The sequence below is a fragment of the Cynocephalus volans genome, chromosome 4, assembly GCF_027409185.1.
Source record: "Cynocephalus volans isolate mCynVol1 chromosome 4, mCynVol1.pri, whole genome shotgun sequence".
NCBI classification, from domain to species: domain Eukaryota; kingdom Metazoa; phylum Chordata; class Mammalia; order Dermoptera; family Cynocephalidae; genus Cynocephalus; species Cynocephalus volans.
The window spans coordinates 162,430,101-162,452,116 of NC_084463.1; the positions used below are offsets into that span (position 1 = coordinate 162,430,101).

Below are 22,016 nucleotides of genomic sequence, written 5' to 3' on the forward strand. Positions count from 1 at the left end.
AGCCCACTGAAGCCGACTGAGGCCTGCACCCTGATTCCTGTGTGCGTGGAGGGGCCGGCCTTGATTTTGAAACTCTCCTTCCTCTCCTGACACTGGCAGCAAAGGGCAGCCTCTGCAAAAGGTACCCATGAGGTGGGCAAAGGCAGCCATTCCCCGTGGACGGTCCTCTACCAGGAAAACTCTGGAGCTGGCTGGGCCTGCGCTCCCCATACCCCGCTACTCTCATCCCTGACTCCAATGCCCTGAGGAGCCCTGGATGCCTCCCCGCATCGCGGGACCCCCAGACACCGGCCCAGGTGCCTGGGGAGGGTGCTTCGTGCTCAGCCGGCCAGAATATAGGGGCATCTGCTGGACACCCATCCCCAAGCTGGGCTCTGCCCGGCGGTGATGGCGGGGAGCCGGGACCTCCCACCTCATCCGCACACACGGCATAGTCGGTGCCCGGGGGCCGGGGGTAGGAAGACGGGGGCGTGGACTGCGGTCTGCTAGAGGAACGCGGGTAACCCTCTGACGGCAGGACCCCGGCCCGCTCAGGCGCATGCGCACACGCTTGCGGACGTCCCCGAGGCCCAGGCCCCGCCCCCGCCGAGCAGCCCCGCCCCCGGGTCCCCGCCTTCCCCTTCCGGACTCGCAAGCGGGGGTCTGCGCAGGGCCTGGGGCGCCTCCTGCAGGTCGTGGGCGGAGCTTTCGCCAGGCCCCGCCCCTCGGCCGCCCCGCCCCGCCCCCCTCGCCGCCTGCGCCGCCGCCGCAGCGACTGCCGCCCGGGCCGCGGGGCTGCGGTGGGCGCAGCTGGGGCGCGGCTGAGGGGAGGCCAGGGGGCCGCGCCAGGCCCGAAGCCCGGGCCGGGCCGCCCCGCCCGCCCGCCTGCCCGGGATGCGGCGCTGAGGCCCAGCATGGCCGGCCCGGGCCCCACCTTCCCGCTGCACCGGCTCGTCTGGGCGAACCGGCACCGCGAACTGGAGGCCGCGCTGCACAGCCGCCAGGTGAGACCCCGCTGGGGCCCCGCTAGGTCCCCAGGTCCCTCCCCCTCGCCCCAAGACCGTGGTCTCCATCTGGAGGCCGCCCGCCCCTGCTCAGCTCCGCAGCCGCATCCCGGCCCCCCTCCCCAGACCCATCCGAAGCCCAGGTCACCTGCCCCTCGCACGTGAGCCTCTGGACCCGGCTCCCAGCGCTGGGCCTCGCCCTGCCGGTCTGCCCACCTTACAGGGCACAGTGACTCCCAATCCAGCCTCGTGGCTTGACTTCTCTCTTGCCCTGTGCTGAATGTCCCATCTCCCCCAGCACGACATTGAAGAGGAGGACCCTCGGGGGCGGACCCCCCTGGAGCTGGCCGTGTCCCTGGGGAACCTGGAGTCTGTAAGAGTCCTCCTTCGATACAATGCCAACGTGGGCAAAGAGAGCCGCCAGGGCTGGGCAGGTACTGCAGAGGGCAGAGGGGCTCCTCTTGAGGCTGGCAGTGGGGTTGGTGGGTGGGAGTGAGCAGCCAGGCGAGGGGCCATCGGGAAGGCTTCACTCAGCAGCCTGGTGCCCCCCAGTCCTGCAGGAAGCAGTCAGCACGGGAGACCCCGAGATGGTGCAGCTGGTGCTCCAGTATCGGGACTACCAGCGGGCTACACAGCGGCTGGCTGGCATTCCGGAATTGCTCAACAAACTCCGCCAGGTACAGCAGGGCACAGAGGTGTGGCCAGTAAGGGGGCTGGGGTGCCATGCCAGGATCACCACGGTCACCCATGCCAGGCCTGGCCCTGGAAGAGTACCCAGCCTGTGCAGTGTGCTTTCCCGTCACTATCGATGAGGTCTTTTTGTGTTACATGACCAGCCCAGGGTCATGCGGAAGAGGAGTCCAGTCCCACATGGATGAGATTGGGCGCTTTGGAAAGAAAGTTTTTGCCAGCATCAAGGGGTCTGTTGCCAGAAATCTCTACAGAGCTTTAGGTTTGGGCCCCCTGGAGAATACAGATTTCCTAGAGGGGGAATTTCAGGTCGACTAAGTGGATTTGGCCTGGATCCCTGGAATGCCTGGTACTGGGCACTGTCCACCCTTCTGGAAGCATGCAGAGGGGTCTGGCTGACAGAGCACACTACCTTGTACTCTCCACCTGTGGGGCAGGCCCAGAGAGGGGGTCATTGTGCCACTTTACAGATGGGGATTTAGACCCAGAGGGGAAAAAAAGCTCCCCAGTGGGCTGGTGGCCAGGTTGACACTTGTCCTCAAGCCTCCAAATGATTATAGCCTCATTAAGCACGGAGCATAACCATTTAGGGTCCCCATGGCCCACCTCTCCTGGACAGGGTTTGGTTGGGGTGGGGGCGTAGTTGGGCCATAACAGTGCACTGAGACTTGCTGAAGGGCTGGGCCCCCAGGGAGTGGCTGTGGACAAGGAGCTCCCACATCCACCAGCCCCCACCAGGCAGGGCCCTGACAGGCAACTCCGATCTCTCTCAGGCCCCTGATTTCTACGTGGAAATGAAGTGGGAGTTCACCAGCTGGGGTGAGTGGGGACTGCTCAGTTCCCAGGGGCTTGGGGTGGGGTCTTTGGGGAAGATCCCTGTGACCTCAGCACCCCCTGCAGTGCCCCTCGTGTCCAAGATGTGCCCGAGCGATGTGTACCGTGTGTGGAAGCAGGGTGAGAACCTGCGGGTGGACACCAGTCTCCTGGGTTTTGAGCACATGTCCTGGCAGCGCGGCCGGAGGAGCTTCATCTTCAAGGGCCAGGGTGAGCTCTGGGGGCATTCCCTGGGACCTGAGGCATGCTAGAGCCCTCAGATTCTCCAGGGGCTTTTTTTTTTTTTTTTTTTTTTTAAGATGACCGGTAAGGGGATCTTAACCCTTGACTTGGTGTTGTCAGCACCACGCTCAGCCAGTGAGCGAACCAGCCATCCGTATATGGGATCCGAACCCGGGGCCTTGGTGTTATCAGCACCGCACTCTCCCGAGTGAGCCACGGGCCGGCCCCCCTCCAGTAGCTTTTTAGGATGATGCTGTCCTTTTCACTTTCTGGATGTGGAGACTGAGGCTGGGGGTGGAGGGGAATCCAGGGGCTGAGGCTGTACCCACTTAGTAGCAGGTGACTGAGGGTACCACAATGACCTTCTCCCTGCTGGCTGGGGGCCTGGCACTGATTTGTTTCCCCTGCCGGCCGGCAGAGGCAGGGGCCCTGGTGATGGAAGTGGACCACGACCGGCAGGTGGTACACACAGAGACACTGGGGATCACTCTGCATGAGCCAGAAGCCCTGCTGGCTGCCATGAGACCAAGCGAGGAACATGTGGCCAGTCGCCTCACCTCTCCGATCGTCTCCACCCACCTGGACACTCGCAATGTGGCCTTCGAGAGGTCAGTCAGGGCCTGGCACACTGTGGGGGTAGCAGGAGCCACTATTTATGAGGGCAGGGCTGTCCTTGAGGTCCAGAGGCTGGCTCTGGCCTGGGAGGTCAGAGGCTGCTCAGATTGGGGGGGAGGGGCACACACATGTCTATACTGGCAGCTGGCTTCCCAGGGAGGGGGCTAGGTCAGCATGTTCCCACTTCCTTGACTTCTGACCTCACATATTTTCCCATAAAAACAAGGATTTAGGCTGTAATTCAAGACAGCTGTTTGCACTAATGTTGGCTTCTTGTTAGCATGGCTGTGTTTGGGGCACAGTCCTTTGTGGGTAGCTTAGGAACCTGACCCTTCTGGCAAGAGTGTTATTTGACAACATATGCCTCCAGTTGCAATAGCAGATTTGGGGAATACTTTTTTAAAAAAACAGCTTGGGACTGGCCGGTTAACTCACTCGGAAGAGGGTGGTGCTGATAACACCAAGGTCGAGGGTTTGGATCCCCATACCGGCCAGCCACCAAAAATTAAATAAGAAAACAGCTTTATTAAGATATAATTTTATGTATCATACAGTTCACTCATTTGAAGTGTACAATTCAATAGTTTTTAGCGTATTCACAGATTTGTTCACTATAATAGATTTTAGAACATTTCATCAGCTCAACAAGAAACCCCATACTCTTTAGCTGCCACCCCCCATCCACCATGCCTGCATCCCCTCCCACAGCCCTAAATAACCTCCAGTCTACTTTCTGTCTCTATAGATTTCCCTATTCTGTACTTTCATATGAATGGAATTTTATAATATGTTGCCTTTGTGTCTGGCTGCTTTCACTTAATAGAAAGTTTTCAAAGTTCATCCAAGTTCTAGCATATACCACGTCATTCCTTTTGATGGCAGATTCCATTGTGTGAATATGCTACATTTTGTTTATTCATTGGTCCATTGGTAGACATTTGGATTGTTTCCACCATTTGGCTGTTGTAAATAATGTGGTTATCAATATTCATAGACAAGTGTTTGTGTGGACATATGTTTTAATTTCTCTTGGGTACATACCTAGCAGTGTAATTGCTGGGTTATGTGGTGACTTGGTGTTTCATTATTTGAGGAATTGCCAGACTGTTTACCAAAGGGGCTGTACTGTACTGTTTTTCATCCCCACCAGCAGTATATGAGGCTCCAACTTCTCCACATCCTCACCAACACTTGTGATTCTTCATTCATTCATTCACTCATTCATTTGTGGATTATGACGATCCTAGTGAAGTGGTATCTCATTGTGGTTTTGATTTGCATTTTTTTTTTTTTTTTTTTAAAAGATGACCGGTAAGGGGATCTTAACCCTTGGCTTGGTGTTGTCAGCACCACTCTCAGCTAGTGAGCCAACCGGCCATCCCTATATAGGATCCAAACCCATGGCCTTGGTGTTATCAGCACCACACTCTCCCGAGTGAGCCACGGGCCGGCCCTATTTGTATATCTTCTTTGGAAAATTTTCTATTCCGATCCTTTACCCATTTTTTTAAATTAGGTTATCTTTTTGTTATTGAGTTGTAAGTGTTCTTTATAAATTCTAGATATAAGTTCCTTATCAGATATATGATTTGCAAACATTTCCTACATTTCTGTGGCTTGTCATTTCACTTTCTTGATTTTCACTTTCTTGTCCTTTGAAGCACAAAAGTTTTAACTTTGATGATGTACAGTTTATCTACTGTTTTTCTTTTGTTGTTTGCTATTTGGGTGTCATATCTAATTGCCAAATCTAAGGCAATGAAGATTTTCTTCTGTCTTCTAGAAGTTTTATAGTTTTAGCTCCTACATGTAGGTATTTGAGCTATTTTGAGTTAATATTTGTGGATAGTGGAAGGTAAGGATCCAACTTCATTTTTTGGCATGCAACTATCTAGTTGTCCCAGCCCCATTTATTAAAAATACTCTGCTTTTACTATCGAATGATCTTTTTTTTTTTTTTTTTGCTTTTTTACTAAGAGTTTATAATATAAACCTACTAAAGAAAAACACCTTCAAAGATCTTAGAGAGAACACTTTTTTTTTCATACTGTACTCCATCTGTATGGCAAATGTTTGGTTTTTTTTAAAATTAATTAATTAATTAATTAAAAATATTCATGAGATACAAAGCTGATTGTTCCCCTTCTTGCCCATGATGTGGGGGCCAAATTCATATTGGGGACATACCCATTACCAGAAATTGCTTTTGTACCCTTCGTCCCCTTCCAATTATCCCCCAACCTCCCTCCCCCTCCCCTACTATTGAATGGTCTTGACACCCTTGTCAAAAATCAGTGGACCATAGATGTGTGGGTTTGTTTCTGGACTCTCCATCCTATTCCTTGGATCTGTAACTCTATCTTTGTGCCAGTACTACACTGTCTTAACATTGTTGCTTTGTGGTAAATTTTGAAGTCAGAAAGTGTGAGTCTTCCTCCTTTGTTCTTTTTCAGGATTATTTTGGGTATTCTGGGTCAGTTATATTTCATATGAATTCTAGATTCAGCTTGTCAATTTCTACAAAGAAGTCAGATGGGGAGCTGGCCAGTTAGCTCAGCTGGTTAGAGTGCTGGTGTTATAACTCCAAGGTCAAGAGTTCATATCCCCTTACTGGCTGGCCACCAAAAAAAAAAAAAGTCTGATGGGATTCTGATAGGGATTGCGCTGAATCTGTAAATCTGTTTTGGGAGTATTGACATCTTACCAATGTTAAGCCTTCCAATCAATGAACATAGGATGTTTTTCCATTTATTTAGATCTTTTAAAATTTCTTTCAACAATGTTTTGTAGTTTTCAGAGCATAAGTTTTACATTTTGTGAAATTATTCTTAAGTGTTTTATTCTTTTTGATGCTATTATGAATCATATAGTTCTCTTAATTTAATTTTTTTGATTTTTTCACTGCAAATGTATAAAAATACAATTGATTTTTATATTGATCATGTACCCTGTAACATTCCTGAAGTTGTTTATTAGTTTGACTAGATTTTTATTGAATTCCTAGGATTTTTTAATATATAAGATCATGTCATCCATAAATACAGTTTTACTTCTTTTCTTATCTAAAGGCCTTTTTTTTTCTTTTTCTTTCCTAATTGCTCTGGCTGGAACCTCCTGTACAATGTTGAATCAAAGTATGGAGAGCAGACATCCTTGTCTTGTTCCTGATTTTAGGGGAAAAGCATTCAGTCTCACCATTGAGTACGATGTTAGTTGTGGGTTTTTGGTAGACAACCCTTATCAGATTGAGGAAGTTCTTTTCTATTCCTAGTTTGTTGAGTGTTTTTGTCATGAAAGGGTGTTGGATTTTGTGAAGTGCTTTTTCTGCGTCTATTGATATGATCAGTGATTTTTTAAAAATTCTATTGATATGATGTATTACATCAATTGATTTTTGGATATTGAACCAACCTTGCATTCATGAGATAAATTCTATTTGGTCATGGTGTATAATTATTTTCATATATTGCTGGATTGGGTTGCTAGTATTTTGTTGAGGATTTTCTGTCTATATTCCTAAGAGATATTGGTGTGTAGTTTTCTCTTCTTGTGATGTCTTCGTCTGGTTTTGGTATCTGGGTGATGCCTCAGAATAAGTTGGGAGGTGTCACTTCACCTATTTTTTTGCAAGAGTTTGTGAATAATTGGCATTAATTTTTCTTTAAATGATTGGTAGGATTCAGTCGTGAAGCCATCGGGGCCTGGGTTTTTCTTTGTGGGTAGTTTTTAAAATTATTATTACCAATCAATCTCTTCATTTGTTATAGGTCTATTCAGATTATCTATAAGTTAGTTTTGTTAGTTTGTGACTCACTAAGAATTTGTCCTTTTTGTCTGAATTATCAAAATTTTTGGAGTATAGTTATTCATCATATTCCTTTATAATCCTTTTTTATTTCTGTAAGGTCAGTAGTAATTCCCCCTCTTTCATTTCTGATGTTAGTAATTTGAGTCTTCTCTCTCTCTCTCTCTTTTTTTTCTTGGTCAGTCTAGCTAAAGGTCTTTCAATTTTGTTGATCTTTTCAAAGAACCAGCTTTTGTTTTCGTTGATGTTCTCTATTGTTTTTCTATTCTCTATTTCATTAACTTTCACTCTGATATTTATTCTTTCTTTCTTTTTTGTTTTTTTTTTTTCTGCTTGCTGTGGGTTGTTTACTCTTCTTTTTCCAGTGTCTTATTGTGAAAGTTTAGGTTATTGATTTGAGATCTTTCTTCTTTCTTAATCTAGGCATTTACAGCTATAAATTTTCCTCTAAGCATGGCTTTAGCCATGTCATATAAGTTTTGTTATGTTGTGTTTTCACTTCCATTCATCTCAAAGTATTTTCTTTTCCTTTTTTTTAAAAAAGATGACCGGTAAGTGGATCTTAACCCTTGACTTGGTGTTATCAGCACCATGCTCTCCCAAGTGAGCCACAGGCTGGCCCTCAAAGTATTTTCTGATTTCCTTTTTGATTTATTCTTTGAGCCATTGGTTATTTAGGAGTGTATTGTTTACTTTCCACCTGTTTATGAATTTCCAACATTTTTTTGTTATTGATTTCCAATTTCAGTCCATTGTGGTTGGAAAAATACTTTGTATGACTTCTATCCTTTCAAATTCATTGGAGATTCTTTTATGACCCATCATATTTTCTATCCTGAAGAACGTTCCATGTGCATTTGAGAAGAATGTGTATTCTGTTATTGTTGGGTGGAGTGTTCTAAGAATGTCTGTAATGTCTAGTTAGTTTACTGTGTTGTTCATGTCTTCAATTTCTTTGCTGATCTTCTACTTGTTCTATCCATTATTGAAAGTGGGGTATTGAAGTCTCTAACTATTATTGTTGAATCAGACATACTTTTATTTTTAATGTTTTATTATGGAAAATTTCAAACATATATGAAAGAAGAGATAATGTACTTACTCATTACCCAGCTTCAATATTTATGAACATTTTTACCAATATTATTAACTCTATCTTTCCCTGCCTTTTTTTATTTTCCTGGAGTATTTGAAAGCACATCCCAGATGTCATATCACTTCAACAGTAAATGCTTCTGCAAATGACTCTAACAGATAAGGTTGTTTTTTAATCCAGTCCTGGAACTATTATCACACCCAACAAAATTAATTATAATTCCTCAGTATCTTCTAGTCCCCAGTCCTTGTTAAAATGTCCCCAGCTGTCCAGGCACCCTTTTCAAGGCCCATTCATATTTCACAGTGGGGAGGGATCCTGGGAGTTGGGCAGCCAGGGCAGGCTAATTTGGAGGGGGGGTTGGAAGGAAAGGGTGTGGAGGGTGCAAGTCCTCACAAGCTCCTATTTGGTCTGTTTCAGGAACAAATGTGGTATCTGGGGATGGCGGTCTGAGAAGATGGAAACTGTTAGCGGCTACGAAGCCAAGGCAGGAGAGGCTAGTGGTGGAGGGCTGGGGGTAGGAAATGAGGCCCAGGAACTCAGCTCCTTCTCCACATCCACTCCAGAGTGTGGAGGGAGGGAGAGCTGGAGTAGCCCTTGGGCTCTGGAAACCCTGTGCAGTCAAGAGAACACAATGGGGTCCATGTACCCAACCCCTGCTGAGTGTATAGGGATCACCCACAGCACGGGCCCCCACCCATGGTACCAAGATCAAACAAGGAGCATTTTCCTCTTAACCCTGGGGCTACATCCCCTCATTGGTGACTCTCCGGGGCTCAGACCCTGCCACATCCTCCATTGTGGAGGGTGAGATCTTGTCTATCTCTAGCGATAGGAAGACTTGGGTCCTGAGCTGGTGAGGCTGAGTGTGGGGAGCAGGCTCTGAGCCCCCAGCTCCCCATGTCCCCCCTGCTCCCCAGGTGTACAGTGCCACCAACGTGGAACTGGTGACACGCACACGAACGGAGCACCTCTCTGATCAGGACAAGTCAAGGAGCAAAGGTAAACCCAGGTGCGCCTGCCTGCTGCCTGGTCACACTGCATGGTGGGGGTCACCCTGGGGTCGGGGGCCAGAGTATCCCAGGACAAGGTGGGAGGCCTCCCCTTTCCTATCTGCTCTCTCCCACCTGACAGGAGGCTCCCAGGCTGGAGGGTGGGTGGGGGCAGTCTGGGGACAGTAGTACAAAGTCCCCTCATGGGCTCCTACCCCTTGTCTTTAGGGGGGAAGACTCCATTCCAGTCCTTCCTGGGGATGGCCCAGCAACACTCCTCTCACAATGGGGTGAGCCAGGGCTGGGGGTGGAGGGCTGGGCCAGGAGGGGCCAGTGTGCCATCCTGAGTGCTAAGTGCTGTCCTGGGGCCCACCCCAGGCTCCTGTGCAGCAGGCAGCCAGCCCCACCAACCCCACAGCTATTTCACCCGATGAGTACTTCGACCCAAACTTCAGCCTGGAGTCACGAAACATTGGCCGCCCCATCGAGATGTCCAGCAAAGTACAGAGGTGAGGTCTGGGAGCTGGCTGTGGACTTCCCTCAGAAATGGGAACCCTGCCTGGACCCTTGCAGACTGCTGTCACACACGGGGCCCATCATAGTGAGGGACCTGCTCACCCAGCTGGCTTCTCTCTGGACCATGCTCCTTGAGTGCAGGAACCATGTCTGTCTTATCCATGGTCTTCAGCACCCAGCACAGGGCTTGGCCCAGAGAACTGGCCATGCTTCTTTGATGAATGAATGAATGTGTGGCACCACCCACCTATGGTTTTCTATACAATATGATGAGCACCTGCTGGGGACCAGCACATGATGGAGTCGGAAGGGCCCATGGAAGGGGCCTGGGGCTCTGCTGCTGGGCCCAAGGAAATGTCTTCCCCTCCCCAAGTCTAGTTTCTTCTTCAGTGGAATGAGAACACTTACACTTGTCGGCCCACCTGCCTCATGAGGGTGTGATGAGCAGGTGTAAGTGGTGACAATGGACACATAGGGCTTTCAGCAGGCCCAGCACCCCCCAGCTACCTCGCGTGGATCCTGTGAGCCACCCGTGATGGAGCTGGGATTCGTGCCCCAGCAGTCTTGACCCTTGGGCTGTGCGGACATAAAAGTATGGCTGAGTGTGAGGCGCTGGCCAGCTCTGGCCTGAGGAAGAGGCTGTGGATGAGGCCCAGAGGGGAGCCCACAGCCTGGCCCTGCCCCCTTCTTCCAGACCAGATGAGCTGGCACAAGACCATCATGAGCCCCAGTGTGGGCCCAGGGTGTGGGGGCAGCTCGGGCCAGGGGGCCACTACACAACTCCTGGAAGAGGCAGGTAGGGGCATGTGAGCGGAGAGCAGGGCACCCCAGACCCCTGGAAGGTGCGAGCGAAGGCAGGGCTCAGAGGGGGCAGCCTGAGCGGAAGCGCCGCCCGAGGTTCCTGACCCACATGCGTGGTCGGCTGGGCAGGTTCAAGGCCACACTGTGGCTCAGTGAGGAGCACCCGCTCTCCCTGGGTGACCAAGTGACACCCATCATTGACCTGATGGCCATCAGCAACGCCCACTTTGCCAAGCTGCGTGACTTCATCACCCTCCGCCTCCCTCCCGGCTTCCCGGTCAAGATTGGTGAGCGGGTGGGCTCGGGGTAGCGGGGGGCCGCTCCTGCAGAGCAGGGTGGGTGCGGGGCCAGGGGTCAGGTGCAGGTGGGTCTCCGCAGGGCGGCTCAGGCACGGCTGTCTCCTCAGAGATTCCTCTTTTCCACGTGCTCAACGCCCGCATCACCTTCAGCAACCTGTGTGGCTGTGACGAGCCCCTGAGCTCAGTGTGGGTGCCGGCCCCCAGCTCTGCTGTCGCAGCTTCAGGTACCACCATGAGAGGAAGAGGGAGGCTGTGCAGCTCTCTGGGGCTGAGCCCTGGGGGTTGAGCATGGCCCTTCTGCCATCTGCCCAGGGGGCCCTTTCCCATGCGAGGTGGACCCCATGGTGTTTGAGGTGCCCAAGGGGTACAGTGTGCTGGGCACAGAGCTCAGTGAGCCCCTTCGCGACGAGGATGACGACCTGCTGCAATTCGCCATCCAGCAGAGCCTGCTTGAGGCGGGCACAGAGGCAGAGCAGGTGCGACTTAGGCAGGGGGTGGGCCCCTGGCCTCTGCAGCCACAGGGTAGAGGTGACAGCTCTGGGCTCTGGCGGCTGCAGGTGACTGTCTGGGAAGCCCTGACCAACACCCGGCCTGGTGCCCACCCTCCTCCCCAGGCCACAGTTTATGAGGAGCAGCTTCAGCTGGAGCGGTGAGGCCCTTGTAGGACCTACTGGGTCCCGCTCCTGCCCCACTCTGGCTCGAGCACCCAGCTGGCCCTGGCTTGTGGGATAGGGTTGGGGAGCAGGGAAGTGCTGGTCCCAGGACCCCATGCCCTCTCAAGGCCACCGTCCATCAGCCATGCTGCCCGCCACCAAAAGTGGCATGAGGGATAGGGAGATAATGCCCTGTCTTGTCTCTTCTCCTTGCCACCCTGTCCTTGTCTTCCAAAGCTAAGTCCCCAGCCCCTTGGCTGCCTCCCCAGCCTTAGCACTCACTGGTCTGCTCTTCCCTCTTACACCTTGCCTGGAAGGGCCCTCCAGGAAAGCCTGCGGCTGTCCACAGAGCCCAGGGGCCTGGGGTCCCCACATAGGATGCCCCCAGCCCCCCCAAGCTTTGAGGAGCAGCTTCGCCTGGCCCTGGAATTGTCATCGCGGGAGCAGGAGGAGCGGGAGCGGCGGGGGCAGCAGGAGGAGGAAGACTTACAGCGGATCCTGCAGCTGTCGCTCACGGAGCACTAAGCCACCTGCCCCTGGGAGGGCTGTCCGGGGCCACTCCCTCCACCCGCTTTTGTAATTTATTTATTTATAAACTGTCTGCTGCAGAGCTTGGGGCCTGGAGCCCTGGGGGTGGGCTTGCAGTGGAGACCAAGATGGAAATAAAGAGACGTCAGCAGCAGGCTTGCTCGGCTCAGTGGGCTGGAGGTCGGGGAGCATCATGGTCAGCGGCCTCAGACCTGAATTTGAATCCTGGCCATGGCCCCCTTAGCCTCTCTAAGCTTCAGTTTCTTCAGCTGTAAAATGAGACCACCCCCACCCCTCAGAGCTGTTGGGAGGGTGAAAGGAGCCAGCCCATGTCAGGTGCCTTCACAGAGCAGATACTCCATACGCGTCAGTTCCTTGAGCCCTGTCCCCCGCTGGAGGCCCAGGCTCCTGCCATCCCGCTTGGCCTTCGTGTAACCCGGCCCGTGCTCCTCTTGGGGAGAGGGAAAGGCTGAGCCTCCAGACCGTACTCAGGCGCAGCTGGGAAGAACCCCGCCCCCATCCCCTGCAGCCCAAGTCCAGGTTCCCTGACTCCAGCGTGTTCTGTCAGCTGCAGCTGTGAAGCAGGCTAGCCCTGCCCGCCTCACCTCCGAGGGGGAGAACCCCTCGTGAGCTTCATGAGTTATTTCTGTCCCGGTTTCTCCTGAGGCTTTGCGTGTCTTCCAGTGGTTCCTGCAGAGTGGAAGCATGAAGGCCAGCCCGCAAGGGGAAATATGTTTGGGGTGGGGGCCCCTGACTTAAGACCCACTGTGCCTGATCCTCTAAGACCTGGGTCTCCAGCCCCTGCCTCCCTGGGACACACCTCTGCTGGGTAACAGAACGCTGAGGCCCCAAACTGTTCAGGTGACCCAAATGAGGGCAAGGACGCTTCCTTGGGGAGGGAAGGAGACCGAGCCCCGGAATAAAGGCAGAGGTGGCCAGGACCTAGGGCAGCTTCTCTCCGGGTCGCGAGCTCCGCACCTGCGCCCCGCCCCGGCCCCGCCCCCGCACGGTGAGGGGCGGGACGAGGCGGGCAGACCCCGGGAGGTGGGAGGGGCGGGGCCGCGGCCGCCCGCTGCCCGCTCGGCAGGCAGCGCTGGGCGGGTGTCTGGCCCTTTAAGGGCCGTCCCTGAGGAGGTGCCAGGCCCTGGTGGCTCCGGTCTCTTCTTCCTGGTCCTACGGGGCAGGGACTGCCCGTGAGGGAGGGGGCCGTGCCCGGTGCCAGCCCAGGTGCCCCCGGCCTGCCCCCATGGCCCTGGTCACAGTGAGTCGCTCGCCCCCGGCCAGCGGCCACTCCACGCCTGTGGCGCCCGCGGTGAGTCTGGCTTTGCTGTGGTCCTGACCACGCAGTTGGCTACCGGCTGGGCCCGGGGGAGCACGTACTGCCCCCCGGCAGCCTCCCCTAGAGCCCGGGGCTGTGCGGAGGAGGGCCTCAAATCTCAGGCTGGAGGGGATTGCGGGGGGGACTCAAGGCACCCAGGAACTCGCCCCAAGGCAAGATCCGGAGCCCCGAGGGCCAGTCCAGTCCGCGGAGGCCCATATTTGGGCTGACCTTTCCCACGCCCTCAGCAGCCACCCCACCTCCTGCTTCCCTCCATACCTGGACTTGGGCTGGGGCTCCCCAGTGCTTCCGGTGGGCAGTGGACTGGGGAAGAGAGAGGACTGGCATCTGACACCTTTTCTGCCCCTGCCCCACAAAGGGAATCCCCAGAGCCCCCACCCCCACCCCCACCCCAGCAGCCCTGAGAGGAGGGAGAGGAGGAGAAGAGGGAGGAGGGTGCCCCTGCTCCCACTGGCCCCTGAAGGCTGCTCTCTCAGCAGGACCAGGCGTTCAAGCCGAGAAGCCGGCTCCAGCGAAGGTGAGCACCTTCCTGCCGACACAGATGCTTCCATCCAGTCCCCAGGCCTGCCCGCTGCCATCCCGGACTCCCGGTGTCAGCGTGGAAGGCTCACTGGAGGGCTCGCAGCCAAAGTTCACGGCTGCATATGTGGGCGATGTGACCCATGGTCTGCTGGCTGCTTTGCTTTTACCTTCCCCCAGTCAGCTGGGGCTCCTTCACATAGTACCTAGGACTTTGGCTCAGGCCTGTAGTCACAAGTCAAAGGGCAGGATGGGACGACAGAGCCTGAGGACTCCTGGGTCCCTCTCCTGAGTTAGGCAGGCAGGAAGGAAAAGGGAACGGCCTCCTCCCATCTCAGACAAGCCAGAAGAGCTGGGCCAGGGACTTGAGAGCCCCCCAGGCTGGCACTCAGTGCGCTAAGCAGCAGCAGGAACTGGCTAAAGTGCATTCTCAGGCCCCCACTGCACACCAATCAGCTCTCTGGGGATGGGGCCCAACATTGTGTTTCAACAAGCCCTCCAGTGGATTCTGATTCAGGCTGAAGTTTGAGAAGCCCTACCTACCCTAAGGGATGTGAGGGGCCATAACGATTTCTCCTCCACCCTGCCAGGCAGAGCTTCGCAGTGCTCCATGGGGCTGTCCTGGGACTGCAGGATGGAGGGGATAATGGTGATGCAGTGGAGGCCAGCCCTGAGCAGGTAGAGGAACCCCCGGGTGAGGAGCAGCCTTACGGAGACCAGGCTGACTGCGGGCAAACACCCCAGAGTCCCCAGAAACAGGAGCAGAGACAGCACCTGCATCGCATGGTGGAGCTGCTGAGGTCACAGGACGACATCCGCCTGGTGAGGGGCCTGTTCAGAGCCCAGGAGAAGTGAGAGGCCCCCATGATGGGGGATGGAGCCAGCGTGTGTGTCTGTTTGGGGAGCAGTGGTGTGAAGGCAGGGGACATCCGATGAGTGTAGGGATCACCCAAACCCGATAACTCTGCTGTTTCAGCCAGAGATGTTTTCAAAGGGTGAGGTCATGTCTGCAGCGATCCAAGGGCTGTGAAAGGACAGGGGAGGTTTGTCCCGTGTGAGCCCATGCAGCCAAATTAGGTGCAAGAGTCAGGACTCCCATGGAGGTAGGTTTCCCCTCAACCAGCAGAAGACTTTCCTGGTAATGTGAGGTGTGTGTCAACAGACCGGCGCCCAAAGAGGGTTTGCCAAGGCTGGTGTGCCAGAGGGGCCTAGGTAGAGGGTAGAAGCCTCGAACACCTATGAGGGCTGAGTACAGGTGGGAGCCTGTGGACACAGCCCGCTCTCCACGGCAAAATGTGGACAAGCTGCAGGAAGTCTTTTGTGAAGCTGAATTTGTAGCACAGGCACCGTTCTTTATTGTAAGATTGTGTCATTAATACTTCTCCGGTGATAAACATTTCTTGAATGAAATGGTAGTAATGGAAAGTAATAGGGTTTTTTTTTTTTAAATCTCTTTCCTAGGTAGAAACAAAAAATAGGTGACCTAAATCAGTCTCATTGTCACCTTTTTCCCACACACTGCCCCTTTATGAAAGATCTTTGTAAAAATTTTGTTGGACCATAAAATCTAAAAGTTGGGAACCATTGGCTTGTAACCACTGATCTTGTACCTGGGAAGAGCGGGTGGGAGTGGAGGAAGCAGGCAGGGCTGTTCTGGGCCCAGGGGTGTGTCCAGGTGGGGTGGGGGGAGCAAGGGCCTCGGACCACTGTGACTGTGGGTTTCTCTGTCCCCACCTTTCCCAGGCAGCCCAGCTGGAGGCAGCCCGGCCCCCCAGGCTCCGCTACTTGTTGGTCATTTCCACACGAGAACCTCTGAGTCAGGATGAGACAGTCCTCCTGGGGGTGGATTTCCCTGATAGCAGGTGGGAGCAGGGACAGGAAGAGAGGGGGGCGAGGAAGTGAGATGCTGGGGGACAATGGCTTTCCCTTTGTCCCCTGCCAGTTCCCCCAGCTGCACCCTGGGCCTGGTCTTGCCCCTCTGGAGTGACACTCAGGTGTACTTGGATGGAGATGGGTAAGAGGTGGCAACTGGAAAATGAGGGGGGGGGAGGGCCAGGTGGGCAGAATAACGAAGTGTGATGTATGTGAGAGCGGCTGGGCACTGGGGAACAGCAGAACTCGAAGCTGGGGGTCTGGGGCCTGAGGCTTCCTCTCAGCTCTACCTCAGATTCACTGTGATCCTGGGTAAATCACCTAACTCTCCGGGCCTCAGCCTCCATACATGGGCAGGCTCTCTGTCCCACAGCCTGGAGTTTGGTTTCACCCCCACCTGGTCTCCTGTAGGGGCTTCAGTGTGACGTCAGGTGGGCAGAGCCGAATCTTCAAGCCGATCTCCATCCAGACCATGTGGTAAGGGCTGGGGCTGCCCAGACTCGGGCCAGCCTCATCTTGGGAGATGGCTGCAGGGCCTGGGTAAGGGCAGCAGGGAGGACAGTGTGACCCAGCCTCTCCTCCTGTCCCAGGGCCACGCTCCAGGTGCTGCACCAGGCCTGTGAGGCAGCTCTCAGCAGTGGCCTTGTTCCTGGAGGCAGTGCCCTCACCTGGGCTGGCTACTACCAGGAGAGACTGAACTCTGACCAGAGCTGCCTCAATGAGTGGATGGCCATGGCTGACCTGGAGTCTCTGCGACCTTCCAGTGCTGAGCCTGGCCAGTCAGTGCAGGGAGGGGTGGGCCTGGGGGAAGGGGGCGGGCTGGAAAGGGCAGGGGTGCCACAGTGGAAGGGAAGGGGCCCCTGACGGAGCGGCTCTGCTCCCAGGTCCTCAGAACAGGAGCAGATGGAGCAGGCCATTCGGGCTGAGCTGTGGGAAGTGCTGGACTCCAGCGACCTGGAGAGCGTCACTTCCAAAGAGGTGGGCAGGTGGCCAAGGGGCTGGGGACTGCCCAGCTGGGGCCACGAGCTTGCCTCTCCTTGGAACCCTTCCTTCCCCCTCGCTTTCCTCCCGTCCTGAGCCCCTGTGATGTCTTGGCCTCAGCCCCATGTCTGGCCTCAGCTCCACTGTCTAGATGGGAGAGGGTACTCAGAGGCCCAGAGGGAGGGTTGGAGGATCAGGAAGCTGGAGAGCCAACCCCAGCCTCTCCTCCCTTTGGGCTCTGTCCACAGATCCGTCAGGCCCTGGAGCTGCGCCTGGGACACCCCCTCCAGCAGTACCGTGACTTCATTGACAACCAGATGCTGCTGCTCATGGCCCAGCAAGACCGGGCCTCCCGCATCTTCCCCCACCTCTACTTGGTGAGCTGCAGGCTGGTGGGTGGGGTGAGGACCACTGTGGCTGGAGGGAAGGGAGAACCATGCTGCTCTTCTCTCTCTGCAGGGCTCAGAGTGGAACGCGGCCAACCTGGAGGAGCTGCAGAGAAACAGGTAGGGGTCATGAGCCTGTCAGGACTACCCACCCTCTTCCCCTTCTTCTCTTGGCTTCCCCAAAAGGGGAAGCCTGGCCAGCCTCTGCTTCCAACTCCCCCTTGGGCTGTGCCGTTGTGTGGGACAGACAGCAGCCTCGCTGCCCTGCTGGCCAGCCCAGGCCTGCTCTCTTACCCTCCCTGCACTGTAAAGCAAGTGCAGAAACAGGGCCTCAACCACTCCGAGATGTGGGCAGCAGCATGTGTTGCTGTGCCTGCCTTTTACTAGTAGAAGTCTCCTCTCTGCCTGCTCATGTCTCAGGGGAGAAGGAACTACCCTTCTCCTGGTGGAGACCTGGCTGCCTGCTCTGATAGAAACCTGTCATCTGTCCACCACGGGCTTCTGGGAGACCTGCGATAGCCCTGCTCCCCCACTGATACAGATCCACCCCATCTCAGCTTAGCTCCAAAGCTGTTCTTCAAGAGTAATAGAAGGGTTAGTGTTGCAGTTGGCCTCAGCTATCTGGACTAGATGGGGAAACTCAAGCCCAGCCGGGTAAGATGATTTGCTCAAGGTCACAGTCATGTGACAACTGGTTTAGTTCTCCCTCTATCACTGCTGCCTCCACCTGACTCGGAACTAAGAACTAAACAGAAAGGCCCAGGGTGTGCTGGGTCTGATGGCCAAAGAGCCTGGTGTCCCTGCCCATATCAGCCTGGCCTTGGGCCCTCTCGTACAGGGTCAGCCACATCTTGAACATGGCCCGGGAGATTGACAACTTCTACCCTGAGCGCTTCACCTACCACAACGTGCGCCTCTGGGATGAGGAGTCCGCCCAGCTGCTGCCCCACTGGAAGGAGACGCACCACTTCATTGAGGCGGCGAGGTCAGGCTCCTCCTGGCTCCCGCTGCCCACCCTTCAAGCTGTCGCCAGTGCCCTCTTCCTGCCTGCCCTGCTATCAGCTCTGTTACCTTTTCTGGCCCCCAGTGTCCTTACTTCCTCCCTCTGCTCTCCCTTTACCTGCCCTTCCCCCGCTGTGCTGCAAGGCCCCTCACAGAGGGGGTGGGGGGAGCTAACCATGTTCCACCTCCCAGAGCACAGGGCACCCGGGTGCTAGTCCACTGCAAGATGGGCGTCAGCCGCTCGGCGGCCACGGTGCTGGCCTACGCCATGAAGCAGTATGGCTGGAGCCTGGAGCAGGCCCTGCACCACGTGCAAGAGCACCGGCCCATCGCCCGCCCCAATCCCGGCTTCCTGCGCCAGCTGCAAACCTACCAGGGCATCCTGACTGCCAGGTATGGAGCAGGGCAGCAAGCAGCAGGGGGTGAATGTACGTGTGTGCTGGGGGTGGCTGCTGGGTCGATCAAAGCTGACTCAGGCCAACTCCTCACAGCCGGCAGAGCCATGTCTGGGAGCAGAAAGTGGGTGGGGTCTCTCCAGAGGAGCCCCTGGCCCCCGAAGTCTCCACACCATTCCCAGCTCTTCCACCTGAACCGGGGGGCAGTGGGGAGGTGAAGGTTATCGGCTTGGAGGAGACCCAGGCAGTCCCAAAAGAAGAGCCTGGGCCAAGGCCCCGTATCAACCTCCGAGGGGTCATGAAGTCCATCAGTCTCCTGGAGCCCTCCTCGGAGCTGGAGAACACCTCAGGGGCCGGTGACCTGCCAGAGGTGAGGCTAGGGGAGCTCAGTCTGCAGTGGCAGGGGAGCATGAAGAGGAGGGAGGATGGAGAAAGACCAGGACTGGCTCAGCTTTAGGCCCTGAGCAGGGGGACCTGGACCCACACTGGGATCCTCATCCAGGGTCTCCTGAGACGTCAGGACGCTGGGGGCCTGGTCCCTGTCTTCCCCACACTGTCTGCCCAATACCTCTTAGCACCAGGCATCTTGAAATGTCCCATGAGTATACCTGAGGACAGGGACCACATCCTGGGCCCTTTCATCCTCAGAGCAGCCAAGAAGACCCAGTGAGGGCAGGTGAGGGCTCTGAAGGCATAGTCTGGAAAACTGGAGAGCAGTCACAGGATTAGGGGCAAAAGGCATCACCTGTTCTGAGGGCTCCTTGATAAGCCAGCCCCAGAACGCAGGCAAGTTTCCATGTGACCAAGGGACTAGCTTCCTAAGGGGCAGGACTGGAATGAGCGTCCTTCCCAGGCCACAAGCTCCACAGCCAACTGCGGACCCTGGAGACGATTCCTACCCGAGATGGGGGTGGGTAAGATGATCTCTGAGGCTCCTCTCAAATCTGAGGCGCAACAGTCAAGGGTGAGGGAGGACAGGGGTCTTGGCACCCACACCCCCTGACTGAGTACTGACTGAGCAAGCACCCTCTCTGCTAAGTTCTGTGGGCACGAGTCTAAGACCTAAAGCTGGTCCTTGCATTAGGAAGCCAGGCCCCACATGCACCTCGAGGCCAGATGGCTGACCCAAGGAAGGAAAGTCTATTGAGGATGGGAACATTTGGGAGAGGCTTTCTGGAGGAGGCATTGGGTGTGAAGGATGGGGAAGCATGGAGGGCTGATGGATGGGCAGGCATTGCCAGAGGCAGGGTGTCTTCACCCCTCACCAGCACATGCATCCACACGCCCCATTCCAGGTCTGGCAGCGGAAGGTGTTTCCTCCGTGACTCATAGGCTGACTACAAAGGCAGAGGGTCAAGAGGAGGAGCGGAGGGCCAGTGAGGTCTAGGTCTACAGGCAGGGGCAGGCGCAGGGGGGCTGAAGGGCTTCTTGGGGCCAGAGGACACTACAGGCAGGTAAGGGTCAAGGAGCAGGGGCAGTAAGGCTGCTGTCTTCTGTCCTAGGAAAGTGAGGACCACAAACGGCCGTTTTTCTGTTCACATTCAGCAGACATTCTGCACCTACCTTTCTGCAGGCTCTGTACTTGATGCCCCGGCCTGGGAATCCTGCCCCATGCTGTTCTTCCTTGTACTTTCACCCATCCAGGTTTTCTCTTCCCATGAGTCTTCAGACGAAGAGCCTCAGCAGCCCTTCCCTCAGCTCCCAAGGGCCAAGCTCCGCAAGGGGCCTTGGCCTGCCCTGAAATCCCGCCAGTCTGTAGTTGCCCTCCAGAGCGCCGCCCTCGTGGCCAGCCGGACCCGGGCCTTCCAGGAGCAGGGCCGGGGGGAGGCTGGCACTTCCTCCACCCCCAGGCTTCGGAAGATGGTGAGGCAGGCCAGTGTGGATGACAGTGGAGAGGAGGGTGAAGCCTGAGCCCCACACATGCCCATGTCCCCCTAGACACTAAATAGAGGCTAATGATCCACAGCTCCTCAGACAACACCCCTCACGCTTGTTGGCCTGTATACACCTCTCTTAGCTCTTCCCCTGGAGTACCCAGACCCCTGTCTCTTCAGCCTCACCTCCTACAGCCTTAAGTCTCAGACCCATGTCCACCTGTCCAAGGGCTCAAGACTGTCTGCATAATTGGGGATTTGGTAGAAAGACCGAAGGTGCCTTTGGGGGGAATAACACCCTACTTTCATTCTCAACCCTTGCCCTGAAAGACTCACTTGCAGCCACGGAAAACAGCTTCCCACTGCTGAAAGGTCCATGCCTCCCCCTCCTGTCTGTCCCATCCCTGCTCCTCCGGCTCTCCCCCTTTTCATTCCTGGAGCCAGCAGGGCCAGAGAACCAGTGGGCCCCAAAGGCAAGACGAGCCTCAGTTCCCAGCCCCAGGAGGCTCCAAGGGGGCTGGCAGATCGCCTCCCTCACACACCTCACACCTGGCCTGAGTCTTTTCCTGCTGCCCTGGTCCTCCCACGGCACTGCACTTGGTCACGGGCACTGGGCCAAAGAGTCTTCTTTTTGAACTTCACGGCCTATGGCCGATTTTTCATTGTCTTAATAGTATCTGGCTTTGTACTGAGAAATACACGTTTTCATATTGTTATTTGCAGTTTTATGATAATGCCATCTTTCAATCAGATCCTTCTGTTTACACAAGGAGTTTGGCCTCCCTTCACTCCTTACAGTTCTGTCACAATTCCCGGGTGGCTCGTGACAGACCTGTTTGGGGGAGTGGTGTATTTGGGGTGGAGTGGGAGGAAGAATGGGGAAGAGAAAGGAGGCGGCCAGTGCTATCTCCCTCATCTCCTAGGGCAGGGCCTGGGTAAGTGGCGGCTGCCCATGCCCCTCAGGCGGGTTGGTGGTGGGAAACAAGTCTACACTGGGCAGCAGGCATTTGGCTCTGTTGGCACAGCTGAAGGGAATTACCCATGAGGTCGTGGAAGCTGCTGCCGCCTATCTGGACAAGACTAAGCCTGTTCCAACAGCTAAGATTCCTTCTGGACACTTGATGCTAGTTCTCAAGCACGTTTTGGGTCCCAAGAATATCTTCCTCCTGCTATAAAACATGAGAGACTGATTTTCCAAGCCAGCCCATTGCTGCCAGGGAAGAACCCTCAACGACTCTTTCCCTCCTGCCTAGGGGTTCCTTCTGCTTAATTTTAGTGTTCAGGAAGAGTTGGTGGTTCCATCTTTGTTGCTTCTATCCCCTCTTCACAAGACCATACTCTCTGCCCTACGACACACTATACTGGCTTTGGGGGAAGGGGGCAGTGCTCAACTCCTTCCCTCAAAGTAGGTCTCAGAGGTAGGAGCTGGCACCAAATGTTCTCAGTGACTGAGATCTCCCGCCCAGTTTTAAGAACGAATCTCTCACCCAGACCCTGGTGAGACTCCCAGCACAAACCCTAAAATGCCAAGACTTGGATTCTAGCCCTGGCTTCACCACTTACATGTTACTTCACCTTGATTCTCTGTTTCTTTATGTAAAACAAAGGGATTAC

General features: G+C 54.8%; 2 protein-coding genes across 4 annotated transcripts; both read left to right on the top strand.

The window, feature by feature from the left end:
* The first annotated feature begins 893 nt into the window (after positions 1 to 893).
* Positions 894 to 12,158, top strand: ANKRD13D (ankyrin repeat domain 13D). The gene is made up of 15 exons (XM_063094151.1): positions 894 to 983; positions 1,282 to 1,417; positions 1,536 to 1,660; positions 2,447 to 2,492; positions 2,574 to 2,717; positions 3,148 to 3,337; positions 8,666 to 8,732; positions 9,166 to 9,247; positions 9,466 to 9,527; positions 9,616 to 9,746; positions 10,684 to 10,841; positions 10,961 to 11,077; positions 11,166 to 11,329; positions 11,411 to 11,502; positions 11,824 to 12,158. The coding sequence occupies exons 1-15, from the start codon at positions 894 to 896 to the stop codon at positions 12,029 to 12,031; spliced, it is 1,812 nt and encodes a 603-aa protein (XP_062950221.1). The 3' UTR covers positions 12,032 to 12,158.
* Positions 12,159 to 13,209: 1,051 nt separating this feature from the next.
* SSH3 (slingshot protein phosphatase 3) lies at positions 13,210 to 21,096 on the top strand. Of its 3 annotated transcripts, none has more exons than XM_063093983.1 (14): positions 13,210 to 13,346; positions 13,850 to 13,890; positions 14,483 to 14,714; positions 15,636 to 15,754; positions 15,835 to 15,906; positions 16,176 to 16,241; positions 16,355 to 16,543; positions 16,649 to 16,742; positions 16,994 to 17,122; positions 17,205 to 17,251; positions 17,970 to 18,116; positions 18,326 to 18,526; positions 18,625 to 18,898; positions 20,173 to 21,096. In XM_063093983.1, the coding sequence occupies exons 1-14, from the start codon at positions 13,281 to 13,283 to the stop codon at positions 20,437 to 20,439; spliced, it is 1,944 nt and encodes a 647-aa protein (XP_062950053.1). In that variant the 5' UTR covers positions 13,210 to 13,280; the 3' UTR covers positions 20,440 to 21,096. The 3 variants fall into 3 exon arrangements, with proteins under 3 accessions (XP_062950053.1, XP_062950054.1, XP_062950055.1); XM_063093984.1 differs by having other exon boundaries at positions 13,853 to 13,890; XM_063093985.1 differs by lacking the exon at positions 16,355 to 16,543.
* The last annotated feature ends 920 nt before the right edge of the window (positions 21,097 to 22,016 follow it).